This window comes from Cryptomeria japonica, chromosome 3 (assembly GCF_030272615.1).
Source record: "Cryptomeria japonica chromosome 3, Sugi_1.0, whole genome shotgun sequence".
In the NCBI taxonomy this organism is placed as follows: domain Eukaryota; kingdom Viridiplantae; phylum Streptophyta; class Pinopsida; order Cupressales; family Cupressaceae; genus Cryptomeria; species Cryptomeria japonica.
This window is the reverse complement of record NC_081407.1, coordinates 947200374-947224420: the sequence shown is the minus strand read 5'-3', so window position 1 is coordinate 947224420 and position 24047 is coordinate 947200374. Positions and strand designations below refer to the sequence as shown.

Here is a 24047-nt window from a genome sequence, read left to right as displayed (position 1 = left end):
CCTTTTGATAGGATTATACCGATGCCACCCTTTCCTCTTGATTTTGATAGAACTAAATTTGACAAGTACAAAAGAAAGGGTGATCCCAAGGAAAATATTAGAGAATTATCCAGTGCTTGAATAGAGGTTTCCCATGAGGATTCTTAATTTTAATGCACCTCTTCCCTCGTAGTCTAGGGGGACAAGCTAGGGAATGGTTTTCACGATTACCACCTAGGATTCGCTCTTAGGGTGAATTGGCTGAGAAATTTATTCAACACTTCTCTTACAACATTGAGCATGAGATTTCAATGACAACTTTGTGTACCACTAAACTACACAATGGAGAAACATTTTTATCATTTTTACAAATATGGAGAAGCTTGGCTAGTCATTGCTCTTGTCATGTGCCACAAAAACAATTGTTTGAATAATTTACACAAAACCTAAATAGAGAAATTGGATATGAACTTTGTAAATCATGCCTAAACACATTTCAGGAAGTTGTTGGAAAAGGTCTATCAATTGAGAAGGTTCTTCTTGAGCAAGCTCTCATCAATTTTTTTAAAGAGAACAAATATGATCCTACTACAAAGCAGAGACCCTGCTTTTGGAACAAGAACATGAATACCGTTAATGATGGGGTTGTGGATGTAAACTCGGTAAAACCCTTATTTTTATCGAATTTGGCTCATCAAGCAATCAAGTAAACAATCAAAGGGAAACAAGTCCTATGGAACAAAGGAAATACATACCTTTGGGAGAGCCAATTGAATCAACATTGCATAAGTGGGTTGCAAATAAGCTCATTACTTTACCAAAAAATCGACCTTTCAAACCAAAGGTTAAGCCAACATGGTGGAATGATAATGATTTTTTTGAATGTCATGGAAACAAAGTGCACAAGACTAGCAATTGTCATAAGCTTAAGAATCTCATTCAAGATCTTATTGAGAATGGTGTGATTGAAGTTGAGGGACACTCTTCCAATGAAGAACATGTGATGTTTAAGAATACTTTCCCAAAACATGATAAAGGAAAAAATTCTAAGACCAATTTTGATTCTAATAAAAATTATGCCAATGTTTTTTATAAATATACGATTAACCACATTTATGAGATGGACCAACATGTGTCTACCATAATTATCAAGGATAAAACCCCTGAATGCAATGTAACAACCCATCAGAGTAAACTTGCTTTACAAGGCAATACATCCAAACCTTCTTCATCCTCCAACTAGAATGACCTTGTTGAGAAACTTGTAAAAGCACTATTCCACATATCTATCCTTGAGATTTTATACATATCTCCTCCACATAAGGCTATCCTAGATAAAAACTTGCAAGAAACCTCCATATCTACCAACCTAAATGTGGATTATTTTTAAGCAATTTTGAGACACTTATCCTTTCCTCATCACCTTACATTTACAGAACAAAATGATACATCTCCCCAACAACCTCATAATACACCCCTCCATATTGAAGCTTTTGTTCATAAACATCGAATAAAGCAAGTCTTGATAGATGGAGGACCAAGTCTAATATTTGCACTTTGAAAGTTTTTCTAGCATTGGGATTCTATAAAGGGGGTTGTACATTAGGAGATAAAGATAACAATAAAAGCATGTGATGATGAAGAACGCTCACCCAAAGGAACAGTCACCTTACTGATCAAAGTTGGGCCAATAGTACAAGATGTGGTCTGCCAAGTTTTGGACCTTGATCTCCATATAATATTATCTTGGATCATCCTTGGATCTATGCTATGCGAGCAATTTAGTCTACATACCATTGTTGCATTACCATTCCTGCAGATCCAAATCCTAAGCCAGAAGCTATTGTACCTATCAATTGAGAAGTCAGTTTATTTTCATCATACATTAATCTAGAGTCATTGAAAGCTTATACTTTCAAACAAATCAAGATAATGGCTAAGGTCAAGAATAATGGAATAGGATAATATAGTTTGCAATAATCCATGTAGATCTTACACAACTTAAGGAATCCCCTAAGATTTATGGTAGACAATAGTCTTCACAACATGTGACAGTAGTAACTACAAATGGGATCCCACAACATTTACTAAATGGGGTGAAAAGGAAGATGAGTACCTTTTCAAGATTTTATTCAAGGACTCTGAAGATGAACCAAACATTGATGATATCAAGATACCCGTTGAGAAATATGGAAAAGGATTCAAATTTCTACACAAGATGGGATATGATGGTAAGGGTCCTCTTGTCTTGCAAAAACAAGGAATTGTGGAACCTATCCAACTCGAAATAGCACCTAAGAAACAAAGGACCAAAGGTTTGGGATATGCACCCTTGCATTTGTGTGGTTCTAGACCTCAAGAACCACAACAAATCAGTCATTCAAGTTCTGGTAATGATACTACACCACTTGCAAAACATATTCCATCTATAAATTATAATGGATGGGAATATGGGGCTTTGATGAGTAATCTAGTGACTATGATCTTGAGCAAACTTTTAAAGATCTCGGTGAACCTACATTTGAAGAAAATTTAAGAGTTGTTCAAATGTCAGCAATTCAAACATCCCAAGATAAGAATGCTATTGGAAAAGCATGGATACAAACCTTTTGGGATCCCGAACCCTCTACATCTCAAATCTCTACGTGTTAACCACAAAAATTGAGAACTCCCATTGCTAAGTATACTTCTAGTAGTATCAGACAAACATCTTTCATAATCAAAGCTGATGAGAAGAGTACCAATGATGACCTTGATGACATCATTGACATACACGAAGACTCATGTGTCTTTACATTTACCAATTTTGATATTGATCAAACTGATGGCTTTCCACTGGTTCACCCTCAACTCATAGACTGTGTAAAGCAGAAAATCGCGATCGAACCCTAGTTGCTCTCCCCTCTTCCAACTCCAAGGAGAGAGAAGGGAGATTCACTAGGGTTGATGGTTTTCACTTAGGGGAGAGACTTTACATTCAAAAGAGGGGTTGAAACCCACAAGATCCAATCCCACACAATTTAAGATTGGATGCTAAATGCGTTTCAAGGGTTAAGACAGCAAGGCTACCCTCTTTTGTAAAGAATGTGCATAGAGGAATTAAGCTAGGAATGCATAGAAAGTGAGAAAGATTCACTTATAAACTGAGATAGGAATACAGTATGAAGCTGCGGACCTGGAATTAGCAGTAAAATGTCGATACGGCGCTGTCCTGCAAATTTGAGCAAAAGTTGTTGGGATGATGGCGCCCGACGCCACGGTCCTCCGAAAAATCTGCGAAACGAAGGGGGATCTATTCGTCTCTGCACAAGGATTCCAGATCTTCAATTTCAGCCGCGTACCTACAACCTACACACAGAAAAGCGAAGACGATTGGGGGGTTAGGGATTAGGGGTTTGCCTTTAGGTCAAACCCCAGTTTTGGAATTAACCAAGAAATGAGCAAGAGCTGTAAATGTAAATGACTGTAAAACAAGTACTAATACCTTGTTCTAAGGATGTTTGTATCCTTATGTGCAAAGGTATAGATGTTGTATGTTGTTTGTTGTATGTTTGTATGTAGCATGTAGTATGTGATCTCCTCTTCAATGGTTGAATCCTTGTCTTGAATGCAACACTTAGCCTTGAATGGAGACTTGAAATGATCAATTGCTTGAAGGAATGCTTGAATGCTTGAATGCTTGAGTATAGTTTCCACGTCTTTTCCATCATGTCGAATGAAAGAGGAAAATGTAGTTTATATACTTGTCATTTAGGGCTGATAGACTGATTTTCCCGACCTTAGGCCGACCAGGAAAGTTTATTTTCCAAATTGCAAACAAAAAGACCCGAAGTCCAAAGGAGACCGGGCCCAAAATAGGACCCAGGGACCAGGGCGCTGGGCGCTCTAGTCCCACCTCCCGGGACAGCAGGGTGCAAGGAGATTTAGGCCAGGGTGCTTGAAAAATGCAGTTTTCAGTGTCGTAATCAGGTTTCGGGGTCTCCATTCAGGTTGCGTGTTGCGTCGCCATCGTGAAGACTGAAATGCAGTCGAAATTGGAAGTGTCACAATTTTAGGACGCTACAGACTGGTACTAGCAAGGGCCTCAACAACTTGACACATTACAAAACAATGAGGCTATCATTGACTATCTTGGATTGTGAGATGATCTTCCTATCAAGGACCATAGAGTAGGATTCAACATTGAACTCAACAACACGGCTTACTTTGGAGAGGGTTTCAAGCCTTTCAATCACAAAAATAAAAAAAATAAAAAATAATAAATAATAAAAGGTCTTCTACTGAAAATCACACTACGATGTTTTCAAACCATTAAAAAAGTAAAAATAAAGGACGTATCTAATAGTGAAAGCCTCTCCAAGATGCTAAAGGATGGAAGTATTGATACTCTACCCTTGACATCATATCATGAGAGATCAATGGTGTTGGTGGAAGAGACAATACAAACTAATATTGGGACTAAAGAGGATCCACATATCATCTATCTTGTGATATCAATGACAAAACAAGAACATCCAAAGTTTATCAAATTATTTAAAGGACATCAAATCAACTTTGCATGGTCATACACTGATATGCTTGCTTTAGATCTTGATCTTGCTATGCATCATCTAACGGTAACACCAAGTGTGAAACTCGTAAAACAAAAGTTGAGAAAAATGCACCCACAAGTGGCATTTTTGGTCAAATTTGAGCTTAATAAATTATTGGGCGTCGGTTTCACTAGACTTATTGATTATCTGAAATGAATTTTCAATCTTGTACTTGTTGGGAAACCAGATAGCCGTATCTGAGTGTTTATAGACTTCAGAGACACTAACAAAGATTTTCCTAAAGATGACTTTCCACTACGCAACATAGACTTAATTGTCAATCTTACAATTGGACACACAATGTTATCACTCATGGATGGATTCTCCAACTATAATAAGATTAAGATCACACCTGAGGACCAACATAAGACTACTTTCACATGTCCTTGAGGAAGTTTTTGTTGGGATGTCATGCATTTTGGCTTAAAGAATGCATGTGCTACTTATCAAAGAGCTATGACCACAATCTTTCATAACATGATGAATACTTTGAGAGAAGATTGTGTAGATGACCTCTTGGAAAAATTGCTCACTAGATAAAGCCATTTGAATGTCTTAAACAATATTTTCACACAATTAGATAAATACAAAGTGCGATTGAATCCTAAGAAATGTGTCTTCAGGGTAACCTTTGGGAAGCTCCTAATATACATAGTTTCACAATGAGGTATTGAAGTTTATTTGAGAAAAGTCAAAGATATTCTAGATATGCCTCCACGAAATAATATCAGTCAGCTAAGATCATTACAAGGGAAGCTACAATCAATCGAACGATTCATTGCTCAACCCGCATCATCATCCATACATATTACACATAGAAAGCATATGCAAAGCCATCAAAGGATAAGTAATTGCAAACCAGATAACAAATGTAACTATGATAGATGATATTCCATTGATTTTAGAGTTTCTCAATCAATCCATCCTAGCAGTCACAACTTTAAAATTATGGCAATTCTATTTTTATGCATTTACACAACATAGAGCAGGTGCATGAATCCTTTTTATCACACCATACTGAGATTTCATTCCAAAATCATATAGATTATCATTCCCTTGTATGAAAATTAGATCATAATATGAGACACTTACTATAGGTCTATAGATTGTAGTTCAATGGAGGATCCATGAAATTCATATTTTTGGTGATTTCCAATTAGTTATTTGACAAAAAAAAATGACTACTTGACAAAGGATGAAAAATTATGCCTTATAAACAGATGGTTGATGACTTCAATAATGTTTCACATAGATAACCTTTGAGCAGATTCCTATAGACAACAAAAAGATTCTAATGTGATGGCTACTATTGCTTCTTTGATTGGCATGCAACAAAACACAACCTATTATGAGTTCTTGTTGGATGATCTCTCTGTCCCTATGTATGAGATCCCTCTGTTCGAGCTTATATGTGTTATTGGTCCCAATTCCCCTTGGTATGATGACATTTTCACTTACTTTGTAATAATACCCTTCCACCAAACCTTCCTAGTAACCAACATCATACCTTTATTTGTCAAACCTCCTGCTATGTAATCATTGTTGACACCCTTTACCACAGAGGTCTTGATGGTTCTCTCCTGAGATGTCTAGAGCGTGAAGAAGTTTAAATTACATTACGTAAGGTACACAAAGGTATATATGGGGCTCACTCAAGTGGTCTAACCTTAACTTAGAAACTAATGAGGGTTGGTTACTACTAGCCCACTATGGAGAAATATGCCTATCAGTTTATTAGAAAATGAAAGCAATGTGAGATTCATGGAGACTTAATACATGTGCTAGCACAGGAACTACAACCAATCATAACACCTTGACCATTTTGTCAATGGGGACTTGATCTCATGGGGAAGATTCACCCTCCATCCTCTAATGGTCATAGGTTCATAATCATTGCCACTGAGTATTTCATGAAGTGGATAAAAGTTGTTCCCCTCACAAAAGTTATTGGTAAGAAAATCACCACATTTTATCCTCAATTACATTATATGTTGGTATGGTGTTCTCATTTCCATCATCATGGATAACATGCATCCTTTCAAGAATCGCAATTTTTATGAGCTCTATGACAAGTTCTATATCGAACATCGTTTCTCCACCCCATACTATCCCCAAGGTAATAGTCAATCTAAGGTGTCTAAAAAACTTTCCTGAAGATCTTCAAGAAGATAGTCAATGACATTGGCCACAATTGGCACATACGACTTAATCCTGCCTTGTAAGCCTACCACACAAGTATTCACACTCTCACTGGCAGCACACCATATTCACTTGTCTATCACTCTGAAGCTATCTTACCCATTAAGGTTGAGTTGCCATCCTTTTGGGTATCCTTGCACAATCTTATCAATGGTGAGGATTATAGAGTCTCCCAAATTTGGGATCTTGAATTATTGGATGAGCCTCAAAAAAATACTTTCAATCATCTCAGAGTATACCAACAATGTATGAGTCAAAGCTACAATCATAAGGTGAAACATTGCACATTTGAGGTAGGTGACTTAGTTCTCAAAGAAATCTTAAGAATCAACAAGATCAAGATAAATGGGGTAAATTTTAACATAACTAGCTTGGCCCCTACATCGTCACAATAGTTTATGGCTCTGGAGCACATCAACTATCTACTCTTGAAGGTGAATGTCTTGAAGATTCTATCAACATCATGCATCTTTGCAAATTCTACACTTAGTCCTTCAGATGATCCCTTGAAAATACAAAAAATATATAAAATATTAAAAATATTAAAAATAAATAAAAACAAATCATCACCTTGATGAAAACCTAGCAAACAGGCATCTTGTGTGACACAAAAAATTGAAAAACATTGAAAAAAGTAAAGAGAAATAAATCTGTCCAATGGTGAAAACCACTTTGGTGGTGCCCTAGACAAGTACTATGATGAAAACCGAGCAACCGATGCCATTTGTAGGGACTTTTCTCCTCCCTCCTTTAGGATTCTTTATCATCCTTTAACTTTTCACACACTCACAACCTATCATTTCATAATAAAACCTTTCCATCCATGTCATGGCTTGTCATTGTTCTACCTAAGGTCATACACCTTTTATAATAAACCTCTTGTCACTTCTTTCTTCACCCATAATAATAAGAACTTTTATCCCTAATTGGGGGCATATCCTTGACTTGGTGATGACATTGGATCCTCAAAATCACATGTTATGAGGAACATTGATTTTACACCTCCTTTTTTCTCATGATCCACAATAAAGTTTCACATGCATCATAGATCCACAATAAAGTTTCCTTTTTCTTCGCAATAAGTATCAGTTTCATGGAGTGAGACAATTTTATATGAGGCATGAGAAACATTTGGGCTTCAACAAAATCAATATTTTAAGCAAATTAACTAGCGGGATTGGTGATCTTGTTTGTCTTATTAACTATCTATCCTTTATCAAGATACTATCAACATTTTGACCTGATAAAAAACTTTAAACATCTATGGCATGAGTCTTTCATTATATATTGGTTTCAGGTCTTTTGTTTTTGTTTGATTTTATCTTTTGGTTAAATGTTTTCTATGCTTCTCAAGGATGTCTATAGACTAGAGTGGATGGAGTGGGGAGTTCTCACCTAATTGTTGCTTGTGGATTGTTCTCTAGTAACATTATGACTCATTTGAAGATATGGTGGTATATGACCATCAAAGATATAATGAGTCTGATGTGAACATGGGCATTCCTTGTTTGAAAGTTTTATATCCATGCAAATGATATGTTGACTATTTAGATCAAAAACATATGTGGATGGTAATAATCATTTGCCATAATAAGCTCAATGATGATAAATACACAAGATCTCATCACCCTCACATCTTCTACCTTCCATCATTCCTTATTGGCATTAGATTTTCATTGATGTCAATAGTTGACCAGATGCACTAGATAGAGTTGCAGAGATGATACGTCTCACATAGAACATTTATAGAGTGACAGAGAATGTGCAGAGTGATAGCTCCACACCCACTGGACTGTGATGCAGAGACATGCAGAGACACCCACTGGACAAAGATGCAAAGGCATGTAGAGACATCTAGTGGACAAGACACAGGATGATGAGAGTCCCAAAAGAAGTCAGGTTGATTGAGATGGTGTACTGGACAAAGATGCAAAGGCGTGCAAAGACATCCATTTGATAAGATGCAGGGTGATGAGTGTCGCAAAAAAAGGTCAAATTGGTTGAGATGGTGTTGTCTTAGGTTGACAGAGGTGAGAAAATTTCATTGTATGTGAGCAAGTTGAATTAGCATGAAATTGCATTTAGTAAAAAAAAAGAGGATATAGAAGGCAAGTATGGAGCATGTTATTGGGATGTGCAATTGGACAAAGAAGACACAACCCATAGAGTGGTAAATGCATTGGGTGAATAGTGAAGACTCAAAAAAGTGCAGTTGCAGTAATGCATAATGCACAATGTTAGTCGCACACTATTGCAGGGATAGAATAACATATCATGTTATCGCTATCGATGTTTCAAAGTCAACTCTCTGCGTTGACCAAAGGTAGCTGCGAAACTATGACACGAGACAAGTGAAGCACATAACACATAGTGTTATCGCTATCGCTACTTCGTGGTCAACTCTCTACATTGACCAAAGGTAGCTACAAAATTGTAATATGAGATAAGAGAATCACATAACACACAGGTTATCACTATCACTATTTTGCAGGTCAATATTTTGTGCTGACCAAGTTAGTTGTGAAACTGCAACATGCACATAACACATAGGTAATGTTATCACTATTTGGTAGGTCAACATTCTACCCTGACCAAGGTTGTTGCAAAACTGTGATAAGCGCATAACATGCAATTTTGTAGTTTCGTGAGTCAACAGATTATATTGACCAAGGGTGTTGCAAAATTGTGAAAGCCATAATGAGCATGTTAGTTAGTCTATGAGACACGAGCTCAGTGCATTTCTTCTACATGGGGACCTTTTGTGAGCATATGAATATGTTGATGGGCTCCACCATTCACTATGTGGCTGAGTTACATGTAAATTCTATGTGGAGAAAACATTTGATAGGTTATGAAGCTAAGAGCATACATATCAAAAGGAGATTTTTCAGTCAGAACAAAAAATAAGAAATGGAGTAAATGTCAAATAGAGTTGTAGTTGAAAATATATTTTTTTAAATGGGGGTTAAGTGAAAAGTAAAACTAGACTGCAAAGATTAGGAAAATGGAGTGCAGGAGGAAGCTAGGGTTCCCAGGCGGAGGTGTTGTTCGGTCGTGAGGATGGGAACACAATCACAGATAGAGGGTAAACTAGCAGCCATGGTGCCCACCACGTCCAAATCAGTGGCAGTGATAGGAAATGGGAAGAAGGAGAAGGGAGGTTTTCATCTGGGGGAAAAATAGTTTCCCGTTTGAGCAAGACAAAACCAAATGGTGTCACTCACGGTATTTGAATCTTTCGAAGTGGAGCAAGCAACAATCGGAGGAAAGGTTGAGGAAGAAATTCCAGGTACCCCCTAAAGACCTTAACATCAGTGGGATACCAATAACGTCTGAGAAGCAGTCGGTCAGTATTTGCATCGATTCGGAGGCTTGGAAGCAGTCGGTACAAACCTTGCATGACAGAGCATTCTTCATGAAGTGGGGGGGTGATTGGCCAGCTTTCCTCAGAGTGAGAAACTGGGTCAATGAAGAATGGGGGAATCACTTTGAGATAAAAACCTTAACAAATGGGTTTTTTCTTATCATTGCTGGGACAATTGAGGAGAAGAATGCATTGATGGACTTGGGGCCTTTTTTGATGTCGGGAGTGGGTTTTTTTATTAAGGATTGGACCCCTAATTTTGACCCTAGAGAAGCCACTATTGAGGAAATTTCTATTTGGATAAGATTGTATAATCTACCACATGAATACTGGAAGGAGGAAGTTTTTAAGAGTATAGGTGAGAAAATAGGGAGATTCATCAAGTCGGATGAAGCGGTCGACAAACTTAATTCATGCATGTATGCACGAATCTATGTTATGTGGAAGCCTCATCCAGGGCTCCCGAAGGTTGTGGAGATTAGATCTCGAGAGGGTTTATGGAGACTAGAAATAAAAATAGAAGAAATCATGGTCAAATGTAAGTCTTGCAAAGAATGTGGTCATGAGGACCGTGATTGCTTGTCCGGGCAGAAGGGGAAAGGAAGGGCAGACCGTGCGTTGGAGGAGTAGCTGCTAGCAGGCTCGACCTCTGATCAGAGCTTGGGCATCTATGAGACCAACCTGAGTTCTATTCTGGCAGTTGCAAGGGATGGAGTTCTTCGGCACAACTCAAATATTCCAGAGGGGATGGGAGTACCAGATGACTCTTGTCCAGGTCAGGAAATGCCGCAGAAGGCCTCTGGTTTGGTTGGAGTAAAGTCTGCTGAGATGGTGTTTGGCAGTTTGGGTGAGTCTGCGGCAGAGTTTTCTCAGATTCAAGGAGAATGTCTGGTTGGGGAGAAAGTGGGTCAAGATTGTTTTGGAGATGGTGGGGGTGTCTGTTTTCATCTAGAAGGAAAGCTAATGGAGGCTGTGATTGGGCCTGCTTTAAAGGATTGTACAGAGAGGTGGGGGTTTTCCAACCCAACATAGGTTCTACAACACCTCAATGGATGGGTTGAAGGGGTAGGGGATGAGTTTGATTGCAGAGTCCCCGTTTGTTTCTAAGGATTTGGTTGGGAGTGTGGATGGAAAGATAATTAGTTTCAAGGACATCCACATGTCCCCAGGTAAGGTGGATGGATCATCAACAGAGCTGGAGTTTGAGGAGGACGACGGATTTAGCGATGATTCTTTGGGACTGTCTGCAGAAATAGGGGAGATAGAGGTTAGGACCATTCAACAGACCAAATCAAATCCCACTAAGTCCAAAGGGAACTTGAGAGGAAGGAAGAATAGGAAAAAGTTGCTTGAGGAAGCAGGCAACATGAAGGGACAAACAAGGCTACTTAGATTCAGGAGAGACTTATTCTCTCCTGGACAGCAATGAAGTTCCTAACCTGGAATGTCAGGGGCTGCAATGCCGCTGACAAGAGACGTCTGATCAAAAGAGGTTTTGATCAGGCTAAGCTAAAAGTTATTTGCATTCAGGAAACAAAGTTGGGTCGTGATGCAGCTGCTTGTATTTTTGGGGTAAGGCAGAGGTGGTCTGGAGCTTTTGTGGATTCAGAAGGGGCATCAGGTGGGCTTGACATTTTGTGGAATCCATTGGCTATTCAAGTGGATGTTGTTTCATGTTCTAAACATTGGCAGATGGTAAAGGTGAATTTGAAGACCATGAATTTTTCTTGTTTTCTTTTTAATGTCTATGGGACGACTTTGGCTGTGGATAAGTGCAGATTATGGGAGGATATCTCTAAGCGTTTAGAGGAAGTGAGGCCGTCTTTAGCTATTGTTGTTGGGGACTTCAATGCCACCCTTTCTTTCTCAGATAAATGTGGAGGGGTGAGGAGGTTGTGCAGGTCGCAATCAGACTTCCAATCTTTTGTTAATGCTAATGCTCTGTTTGAAGTGGCAGCTAAAGGTGGGATCTTTACATGGACTAACAGACGAAGGGGATTTTCCAATATTGTTGAGAAACTTGATAGATTCTTCCTTGCAAGGGATTGGAATTTAGCCCCTTTGGTTTTTGAGGCTGAGGTTTTAGCTATTTCAGGTTCGGATCATTTCCCGGTCTCCTTGGTTGTGCAGAAAGATGAAGTACCAATTCGGTGTCCCTTCAAGGTGGAAAAGATGTGGATAAGGGAATCGAGTTTTAGAGATTGTGTAGTTGGGTGGTGGAAGGAGGCCCCAGTGGTGGAAGGTTTCTTAACCTTTCAGTTTTTCAAGAAGCTTAGCTTTGTGAAACAGAAATTAAAATATTGGAATAGGGAGGTGTTTGGCAATATCTTTGATGAAAAGAGAAGGCTTGAAGGAGATTTGGGGGCTTTGAATGCGAAAGTCTTGGTGGAAGGGATGGATGAAGTGGACTTCCTCACGGAGAAAGATCTGCTTAGCAAATATGGAGAATTTTTACAGAGGGAGGAGATTTGTTGGAAACAGAAGTTGCGAGAACACTGGCTTAAAGCTGGAGATAGAAACACAAAATTCTTCCACAGTTCAGTGAAAGCAAGGTGAATTCTTAATAGAATTCTCTCCCTACGACTTGCGGATGGTATGATCACTGAAGACTCAGACCAAATAAGCAAAGAGGTTGTAGACTTCTTCGAAAATCTATGGAGTAGAAGTAGGGTTGCTCAGTCGGGCATGCAGACCGAGCTTCTGGAGGTAATCCCTCCCTTAGTTTCGAGGGAGGACAATATCATGCTTGAGGAACCAGTTTCATTGAAGGAAGTCAAATCTGTTGTTTTTGGTTTAGGTGGTGAGAAAGCACTAGGACCAGACCGGTTCCAGGCATTCTTTTTTCAATTCTTCTGGGATGAGCTTGGTGAGGATTTGTTAGCTATGGTTGAAGAGTCAAGGTCCAGAGGCTTTGTTTTGAAGGAATTCAATTGCACTTTAGTGGTGCTTATCCCTAAGAAGGCCAAGCCAGAAGGGATGGAGGAGTTCTATCCTATTTCATTGTGCAATACCATCTACAAAATCATCACAAAAGTCGCTGCTAATAGGCTCAAGTTAATTTTAGATAAGTTGATCTCTTGCGAACAAAGTGGTTTTACTCCTGGAAGGAATATTGTAGATGGGGTTATTGTGGCCCATGAGGCTATTCACACGGCTATGAAGGGTAGACAGAGAAGAATGATCCTGAAGCTTGATATTCGAAAAGCCTACAATAGGGTGGATAGGTCTTTCCTGGTGGCTGTGCTGGAAAGGTTTGGTTTTGGTAAGTCTTGGATCAAGTGGATTTCTAGTATGATTATGCAATTCTCAGCTTCGGTTTTAGTTAATGGCATCCCTCAAGGCTTCTTTTTGATGTCTCAGAGTATTCGGCAAGGGGATCCAATTTCCCCCTTTCTCTTTATTTTGTTGGCTGAAGTCCTTGGACGGACGATTGCTCACAAGAGAGCGCATGGGTTATGGAAGGGTATTGAGATTGCTCGAGGGGTGGACTCCATAACTCATTCTCAGTTTGCTGATGACACTTGTCTTTTTGATGTTGCTTCTATGCATGAGGCTTCAGATATGAAGAAAGTGTTGAACAGATTTAGTTGGGCCACTGGTCAGGAAATAAATTGGCTCAAATCGGAGATCTTTTTCTTCCACACGGAACATTGGTCTCAGAGAGCTATTGCTAGATTGTTTGGGATAAAGATTGGTCAACTGCTTGGCAAGTTCCTTGGTATGCCACTCTTTTTTGGAGCAGGTAAGATGAACATTTGGAAAGGGTTGCTAGATGGTTGCAAATCAAAGATGAAGGGTTAGAAGAGCAAGTGGCTTTCTTTGGCTGGTCATCTTCTAATGCTGAAGTCAGTTGTCTCGGCTATGCCTATCTTCCCTATGGCCTGTTTTAAACTCCTAGGTTCGATCATTAAGAGTATGCAGTAGAAGATGAGAAATTTTTTTGGAATGGAAATCAGGAATAGGACAAAATTCTGCTCATGGCTTGGGACAGAGTTTGTAAACCCAAAGGAGGTGGAGGGGTGGGGCTCCACGATTGGAGACTCATTAATGAGGCCATGGGGGCAAAGTTGGTGTGGCAGATGTACAGTAAACCAGAGCAGAGGTAGGTCAGAATTCTTCAAGATAAATATTTGGATAGTAGGGAAAAGGAAAGGATTCTAATGGTTGAAGATCCCCTGAGAGGGTCTGCTTTGTGGAACTTTGTGGTGAGTTGCAGGAGGCTAATCACAAATCACCTATCTTGTCGTATTGGTGATGGGCGAAAGGTGAGATTTTGGTAGGATTCCTGGGATGGACATCCATCTTTAGAGTCTTAAGCCCCCCAACAAATCATTTTAAAGACTAGTCAGGTTTGGGGCTCAAAGGTGAGTGACTTTTTATCACAAGATATGCCTTTTCCGGGACAGCGTTGGAGGTGGAAGGATCCTCGGGAGTTAAATTTGGGGGCAGAGGAGGAAAGATATTTGAGCAAAATCTTGGAAAACCGTGAAGTTTCATTTTCGAGGGAGGAGGATGAAATAGTCTGGTGTGGGGACAAGAGTGGCTGCTACTCTATGAAAGTGGGGGTCTCTCTTTTGGAGAGTGAAGACAGGATGAAGGAGTGGGAAGATAAGGTGTGCTGGAACAATGTGTGTCTACCAAAAGCAGGGGCCTTTTCCTGGCTTGCTGGAAATAGGCAGATTCTTTTTAGAGATCGTCTAAGGAAGATGGGGTTTGTTGGTCCATTCCGCTGTGTGCTCTATGAAAAAGTGGAGGAGGATGTGGACTATCTTCTGCTCAACTGTGAGTTTGCTTAGGAAGCGTGGCTTTTTGGGTTACAGAGATTGAATTGGAAGGGCTCCATGGTAGGGAAGTTGTGCGAATGGTTGGAATCTTGGCCGGTTTTGGGTAAGATTTCTATCTTTGCCGCCATTTGGAAGATTTTTCCCTCTACCATTTTATGGGAACTTTGGAAGGAACGAAATCGAAGAGTGTTTGAAGGAAAAGCAGAAAATAGAAAGCGCTTTTTGATTCGATTGGAGAGGGCCATTTTGAGAACTGGTTTCTAATGCTGCCTCTCATGTGAATTTAGTTAAGATTCCTTTCACTCAGTTTGATGCTGGTATTTTGTCAAGCTGGCCTTTGGTTAAGTTCAAGACTGTTAATGGGCTTCTAAGGGCTAATCTTCAAAGTCAGGGTCTATCAATCCCTGAGTGGACTCCGCCTGAAAAGGGGTGGATTAAGATTAATTTTGATGGCACTTCGAGGGGCAACCCAGGGGTTTCTGGTGCTGGGGTGATTGCTCATGATGATCAGGGCAATACTCTGGCCATTGGTGCTAAGAGATTGGTGGATGGGTTGAACAACATTGCTGAGTGTCAACCAACGTTAGAAGCTATCTTAATGGCTGGGAAATTGGGAGTAAATAAACTTCATTTTGTAGGAGACTCTCAGGTTGTGGTGAATGAGATAGCTCGAGGTCGAATGGAGGCATGGCATTTAGACAAGCAGGTTTGAAGAATGCAACTTTTGTTGAGCGGTTTTGAAGATTTTAAGGTGACTCATGTCCTCCGGGAAGAAAACTTGGAAGCTGACAAACTTTCAAATGTGGGAGTGAATGGTTCCTTGGAAAATAAGTTTAGTTTATTTGAGGACTTTAGAAATTTTAGTCCTCTTGATTTTGAATTTAGTTAGATGGCTTATCATAGAAAAGTGAACCCGAGCTCAATTTGAAGTGACCATTTGTTGCCATGGTCCTGTGGGTATTAAAGATCCTCGTGGTGTGTGATCCACGATGCTACTGCAAGTGGCCTTGCGGTGATGGATGATGATGGAGGCGATCGGTGTGAGTGACTAGCGATGATGCTTAGTTTTTTGCGAGGCGTGTGGAATAATCATGACATGTGATGGAGGTGGCTTTTAAAGGCCTTTGAGTTTCGATTCCTGGCATTTTGTGGTGGCTGAATGGTGGTAGGCAGAGTATTCAGGGTTTCTTCTGTGCAGTAGCATGAAAGAATAGAAGCAAATTTTTCTTTGTTGTCGGATGGGCAATTGCCTGCGTTTCGTGGGCTGATCTCAAGGATTAGGCTGACGAACATCTTCAAAGTGGATGGAGATGATTTCTGGAGTGCAGTGAGGTTGATGTTTGGAGAGGAATTCCTGATGCTTGATTGGCGACCGAGAACCAACCTTGATATTTCTTCGCTTTTTGCTACCTTGGCCTTGCAGGTGGGAAAGTCGGTGGAGGAAGTGCAACAGATTACCTCCCTGGTGTTAAGACCCAAATGGGCGGGTGGTTTGCAGGATGTGGTGGCCCGAGCTATCATTGGTGAGGGGCTAAAGTCAGTGGAAGGCCCGTGGAGGAGGATTAGAGTGGATGTTGGGGTGTTGCAGCCTTTTGTCATCTGGTTGGCTTCCCGACTAGTAGAATTATAGGTGGAGGATGCAAGGAAAGCTTGGGACGAGATTGTGGTTTTTGTGCGCAAATTGGGGCCGACTGAGCGAGTGAAGATCCATGGGAAGGTGACTCCCATTCGGTCTGAGGCCCCTCTAGATGTGGATGGGAGGCCATTGGTTCGACACCAAATCCCAAAGAAAATGGCGAAGGTGGTGGAGCGAGGGTCTCTGTGTGGTAGCAGGCCAAGAACGGTGCCAGATGGAGGAAGCATGATGCAAGAGGTAGGACCCAGCAGGGGTATTCCCAATTTTTCAAGAGAAGAGGCATTGGGGTGGTTTCATAGCTAGGTTTTATGGGTTGTTCGGGGCCTAGTTTGTGGTTTTTATGTATGTATGTGGCCTTTTTTGTGGTTGTTGGCCATGGTGGGATGGAGTCTTGTCGGGTTTCTTTTTGTAGTAGGGGCGTGTCCCCATAGTGTCACAGGAAGTTTATCTGCTCTTCAAATGTAAAACTTTTCTATTTTAAGCAATATATTACATAATGTTATCGATAAAAAAAAAAAACTAGACGACAAAGATTGTTGGGTAAATAAGGAAGGTAGTATTTGTTGGCAATTGACACTCATCCAACTTAGTTGTGTTGTCATTGATGGCAACACACACCATTTTGGGTTGGTCACTTAACCAGTACTCACTGATATACATTGTTTGGCAACCGACATTCATTGAACCAACAAGAAAAGGAACCGACATCGGTAGACAAGGGAAATTGACAAACTAGGAACCGTTATATGAGGCTGACACGAGAGATTGATTCGACAGGTCTACACGGAAATGATCAAATATCTTGAAGTTTAATGAACTTATGTTTGCTTAAGTCGACATGTAAATAAATTATAATATCATTGTAAGATGACATAAGGCATTTATGCTTGTGTTTGGGAAGGGTATTTAAGTCAGTTCGGTTAGGTTATTTTGGTGATGTAATAGAAGGTAATGGAATATAGTAATGTGATGTTGTGTGAGCAATCTTGATCAACATAATGTGAATATAATATTTTGTAGTCGGTCTTGGATTTTTGTTTAGAGGTTTGGGAAGAGAAGCAAGATACTAGTAAGAAAAGACACAGTGTAAACCAGTACAAACTGTGCTTTGACCGGAACTCATCCAACATAGCAGATGCACTCTCAGAGTTCAGAATTTTGTTTGCAACTCCATATGTGGTGTTTGTAGTCAGTGAGGCTCCTTTTGTGATGAGTAGTGTGCTCTAGGCTGTTGGCCTTCCTACATGTGGAGGCTCCTATTGTAGTATTTATTCATTTGGCTAGTGGATAGATATTATGGGTCTCCAATCCCACCGTGGTTTTTCCTCTTTGAGGTTTTCCACGTATAAATCTCTGTGTTATGGTGTATGCTCTTGCGGTTGCTTCATTTCTATTTGGTGTTATATTTTGGAGGAATTAATTATGTGTTGCATTGATGTTTTGTCATTGATGTCAACACTAGTTGTTTTGGTTGCTTTACCGGTATCCTTCTGGTCCTGGTAAGTTGCTTGGTTTCTGGTTGGATTAGATCATGATGATCCAGTATGCTCTGGTATGTTTGGGTTATGGAATTGGCTTATTCATGCTACTTAGATTCATATTCTATTAGTTGGTTTTGATTTGGTGATCGGATACTATCCTGTATGCTAGCAAGCTTGGTTTGTTGTTCCGACGAGGGTTTCACTGGCAGAGCTTTGTTGAAGATCTTTGATGATATGCATAAGTGGTGTTGGTGCGGCTTCTGGTAGTGATTCAGGATGCTGATGGTGATCATGTTCGAGACTTGGTTAATTGAGATCATTGCTTTAGTGTGTGTGGACCTAAATTGGGTCTCGATATTATCTAGGTTATGGACCGACTTAATGTAACGTGTGGATTGGACTTCTCGATGTGTTTTCGGGATGTCTTATGGGTTGGATATTATTTGTTTGGTCTTAGGCCAACATGTTTTGTAATTAAGTAATTTTTAATTGTTTGGTGGCCGACCTTATTGTTTGTGGTCGAGGGTTTGTATATATATGATGTAAGATCTCATTGTAGATCATATATGTGGAATGGTATAAAATATAGGAATGTGGTATAGGAGTGAATAATGTAATAATCATTCATGCAGAGGATTTGGTCAATCATTGGTGATCGAGTTGGGTTTATGTAAAAGGATTTAGTCCTCCAGTATTGAGCTTAACCGGAACTGTTCTCAGGCATAGGAGATGCTATCTTTGTATTTCATTCTTTCCTCCAGATTGTATCTGGATTTCTATGTAGTCAGTGATACTCCTTTTGTGATGAGCAGTGTGCTCTAGGCTATTGGCCTTCTTGCAAGTACAGGCCACTCAATTGTAATCACATACTTACTGCAAGTACAGGCCACTCAATTGGCCTTCTTGCAAGTATTATCTGACTGTGGGCAGGCTTCCCATCGTGATTTTTCCCTTTATCAGGTTTTCCACGTACAAATATTGGTGTCATGTGGATGGTATTGTTAGGATTCCCAAAGATATTGAGAGGGGGGGTGAATCAGTATCTGATGGGTATAATAAATTATTTGAGTTATAGCATAAAAATCATGTCAAAATTGCGTACCGGTAAACCAAAAATAATGCAGTAAATAAGAGAAATAACCACAACATAAGAGACACACCATAACACAATATTTTTAACGAGGAAACCCGGTGTGGGAAAAATCTCGGTGGGATTTGTGACCCACAATATTTGCTTACTGACCAATAAGGGAATATTACTGTTTACAATAGGGGCCTGCACATGTAGGAAGGCCAAGTGCCCAGAGCTCATTGCTCAGTTACAAAAGAAGTCTCACTGACTTACAAAAATGGATTATACAAATCCAATGTCATGTACTGCTTTAGATCAACATCTACTATGCCAGATTCAGTACCAGTTTAAGCTCTGCTACATACATAAACCCTTGTCCAATATCTACCTTACAATTTGCATATTAGTTCTGCATTAATCCTTTCATCTTCTATCACACTAAATGATCTACAATGATCTCATACTTATATGAGTCATATTACAATCCACCAAGTCGACTTACAAAAGATTTTACAATTAAATACAAAATGTTACTACTTATCAAATTGCCGTTAGTTTTTATATTCAAAGTCATACTATATACTCTAGTCGGTTAACACTACCGAATCATGTAGTCGGTACACATAGAGAAGTCGATATGCACAGTCTAGTCGGTTACAGAGGAAAGCATTCACACAACGTAGTATACACTGAGCTGTCTATCGAGTATCTTTTTATGACTACCGAGTAGTAAAGATGACACACGGAGTTAATATACATCGAGTGAAACATGTTACCAGATACATTGAACCTGGACATGCATATGAAAACATGTTACAAGATCAAGGCACATCTAACCATTATTACATTGGAAATTGCACCAGAAGATTGTGTATGATTTTGAGATCAATCTAACCAATGAAATATTTTGTATAGTTATTCATTCGAGGAATCTTGTTTGTAAGATCGAAGCAATGAATTAGATCACCATCTTAAGAGATCTATTTATACAGTATGAGTTAAGGGTGTATACATGTGTGTAAGAAGACTGTTACAGAGACACAGAGGTCATCGAGAAGGTTTTCAGAGAACAGTCGAAGAACAAAGTAAACAGAAGGGTTTACCGAGTTACTATATGGGTTACTGAGGTATGCTATAAGCAAGGTAATCTATTCTAAGCAAATAGAATTTACTATAACATTTCAGATGTAAAGTTGCAGATATTTGTAATGATTTTATTGTAATAATGTGAAGTTGAAAGAGAAACCTTTAATAGGGTAAAAGACTCTAATCAAGTCTATAAATTGTAAAGCCTCTAACTAGGTGCAACATTCAGAATAAATGTTGTAAAATCCTTTAGCAAGGTAGATCTAACAGATCTTGTTACTCCTAACAGGGTAAGCTATCAGAAATAGCTAAAATGTAGCTCTAACCGAGCACTCTTTATTATTGTAGTAGTGAAGTTGTGGGTGCCATCCCCACTGCAGTTTTTCTCTCTAACCAAGAGTTTCTGCGTAACAAAAATATATGTGTTATGGAGTGAATCATGTATGATTGTTATCTATTTGCTTTAACTTTATTTTATGTTATTGCACTATTCTGTTTATGCATAACAGTAAAGTTATTATTGAAAAAAAGTTTTGAAGTACTGATTCACCCCTCCCCTCTCAGTACATTAGCTTTCCATATTGGGCCTAACAATTGGTATCAAAGCTTGAATCTTGGAAAAGGGTTTAACTGCCTAAAGAGAAAGATCTTATCAATGGAAGGCTACAAACAATCTCGGAGGATTGTATATCTGCAAGAAGAGCTGGATCATGCTAATCAAGTGAATGCAGACATGCAAAGGTAAATGCAAAAATCTCTGAAAGTAAGAAGAAGATTATCTGATGACTTGCAGGATTCTCAAGAGTTAGTGGAACAAATTGAGATATCATCTGAGAACATTATATCTGAAGAGACTGAAGAAATGATTGGAGTATTGAAAGAAAAGAACAAAGCACTGGCTGATCAACTAAAAGCAATGAAAAGAGAACATGAACATTTCAGCACACAAATGACTGAAAATCTAGATGCATTAAGGACAACTGAGTATAAAGAAAGAGATCTAGAAAGAGAGAAACAACAACTTGAAGTTTTAGTATCTGATAAAAATGATGAAATCATAAGGATGACTGGGATTCAACAAAATATGACAGATCAACTAGGTTATGCACATCATGAAGCAATTTTGAAGAATGATGAAAATCAAGCATTGAAACTTGAAGTATCAAGGTTGACCGATGAACTTGAAATAGAGAAGAAATCCAAAGAAACACTGAAGAAGAGTTATGAAGCATCAAAGATGTTGGATGAGAAACTGAATACAAGAAGACCCAATAGAGATGTAGGACTCGGTTACAAAGGAAAAGACTCTACCGAGAAAGAAATTCATACTACCGAGAGAGGAGAATCATCAAAGCAAGCTGGAAAAAGGAATAACATAAAAAGAAAGAAGCCTATTTGCTAATACTGTGGAAATCAAAGTCACACTGCCAACATATGCCAAATCAGAAAAGGTAAGCAACTGAATATCACTAAGTCCAATGATTATTGTTACAATTGCAATAAATATGGTCACACATCTAATCAATGTAGGACAAAGTCTGTTAACAACTATCAAAAGGCAAAATTCAAAGGGTTTTGTAGAAACTACAATAGATATGGTCATAGTACTGAGAAGTGCTGGCTTAAGCAAAAGAACTACATGTGGTCTGCACACCAAGCAAACACTAGAGGTTACCGAACTCACACAGATCCTTACCGACAATATGCAGTAGTACCATGGGATTACAATACAAGGATATGGTGTGAATGTTGTGGAAGATATGGACATATTAGTGCCAACTGCTTTATAAGGTTTGGAATGAACAAACGAAGATCATGGAGAAATCCTAGTATGGCATGTTTTCATTGTCACAAAGTTGGAAATTTAGCTGGAGATTGCAGAGATCAACCTAGAGGAGACACTAAAGAAATAAAAGAAAAATTAAAGATGATTTGGGAAAAGAAGGAATTTGTGTCAAATGAAGAAAGCACCTTACCTGCCAAGTTAGGTGCACCTATTTCAAATTAATCAACAAAGGTATGAAGGGATTGCATTCTCTGAAGGTTAAAATCATAACAGTTCCTATTCTATTATGTACTAAATTCAAAATCTGCATAGTTAAGATGCATTAGTAAGTTTGAAATTCTATCAAAAGTACTTTACAGGAAACTTGTCAAGTCGGTGAATACAGGAAGCCTGACAAGTCGGTAAATAAAGGGAATTTGGTTACTCGGTTAAAATGAAAAAAGAGAGTAAATCGGTTAAAGGTGAACCAAGTGCATTTAATGTTTTTGACCTAACCTGCACGGAGCCCGATAAGGTATTTTGTGTACTTAAAAGCATTTTCGCAGTCATTTACACTTACCAAGTTTTTGAAAGAGCAGAGCAGAGTGAATCAAGGTGATCAAACCTCATTTAGAGCGAATCTAAGGTATTTACATCAAATCTTATCGCATTGTTAAGCTGGTTTACCGATCTTATCAAATTGTTATTATCTACTGAGTGTGAAGTATCTACCATTTGTAAACCGTCAAACCCCAAGGATAGTTTGCTAAGTTTTACCTGAAATCTACAATGGTGCCCAAGATCCAAGATCCCATAGTTGTCAAGAATGTAGAGAAGCCCTCACTGAAATACACTTTGACTCCTAAAGTCGCCTCTGAACCGGATGACAAAACTGCCTTTTCACTCATCCCAGATTGAGTCTTGTTAGTTGAAGATGTTAGATTCTTCACCAAATGCCATGTTGAAGAACTCGGTCATGTTGAGATAAGAGACACCTATGATGAACTATGTACCGATGGTGTATTAAACAACAAGTATGAACACATCAAGATCAAAGGATTGACTAAAGCCCTAACCTACCCTCGTGTGTTCAAGCCCCAATGGGTCAAGTTTATTCTAAGCAGAGTTCATGATGATTTTATGTGGCTAGAAGAGCAACCATTCAAAATCACCAAGGAAATCATTCATGTGATCACCGGTTATCCTATCTATGATCATGCACGAGCACAGAAGATGATATCATAGAAGGAATTAATCAGTTTAACTGGAGTTGAATATGATTACAAAGGATTAAAATTGAATAATGTCACTGATGCAGAACTTAAGTTTGCCATTAGAGTAATTGGTTACTGTTTCTTCCAATCTGCAAGGGAAAATAGTGTACCCTATGCTGCAGTTGACATAGCTTATAAAATTGTGAAAAAGGGAATGAAGATTGACTTATGTGAAGTAATACTGAAGAACCTGTTTGAGAACCTGAACACAATAAGGAAGCCGAAGAAGAACAACTCGGCAAATACACTAAAGTTTGGTTCACTTCTTGTATGCATGTTTTTCTACTTTGAAAAATTCTTTCCATCAGTTGGTAAAGTAGTTTGGGAGCTACACCGACCAATCACCCATCAGATTAATGACTTTATCAAGATGCTAGGTCATAATTTCAACGATATAATGGATGATTATTTCAGAAAATTTCAAGAGAAGATGCACAATAGGTACCGGATTCCACCCCAGCTAGTGGAGAAATATAAAGATGATATATGCTTTGAGGTAGATACTGATTACTGTTATGTGAATGTTGTGGAACTGAGAACTCAATCTTTGCCACCTATGGGTTATGAGATTGACTTTGACATCACACAACAACAAATTGATGTCTATCTTTCATTACCAAGGCATGCTACCGAACTAAGGTATGGAACCTATGAAGAGGTGAAGGGAAAGTTAAAAATGAGCTTTGTAGTACCCAAAGCTACAAGGAAAGCAACAAAGATGATAAAGGTTTTAACGGAGAAATTAGAAGAAGAATCTTCCTCCACACCTATCAAAGGTACTCTTGCCATCACCGAAGAGGAATTAGAAGCTCAAG

At 39.0% G+C, this 24047-nt stretch overlaps 1 protein-coding gene across 1 annotated transcript; it reads left to right on the top strand.

Moving 5' to 3' along the window:
* Window positions 1-11559: 11559 nt before the first annotated feature.
* LOC131070546 (uncharacterized) lies at window positions 11560-12690 on the top strand. Its single transcript, XM_059217819.1, has one exon. It carries the CDS (start codon window positions 11560-11562, stop codon window positions 12688-12690), a length of 1131 nt encoding a protein of 376 aa, XP_059073802.1.
* The last annotated feature ends 11357 nt before the right edge of the window (window positions 12691-24047 follow it).

Excerpts from the sequence above, each read along its gene's own strand:
- LOC131070546 (XM_059217819.1), top strand. The coding sequence starts at position 11,560 with ATGAAGTTCCTAACCTGGAATGTCAGGGGCTGCAATGCCGCTGACAAG.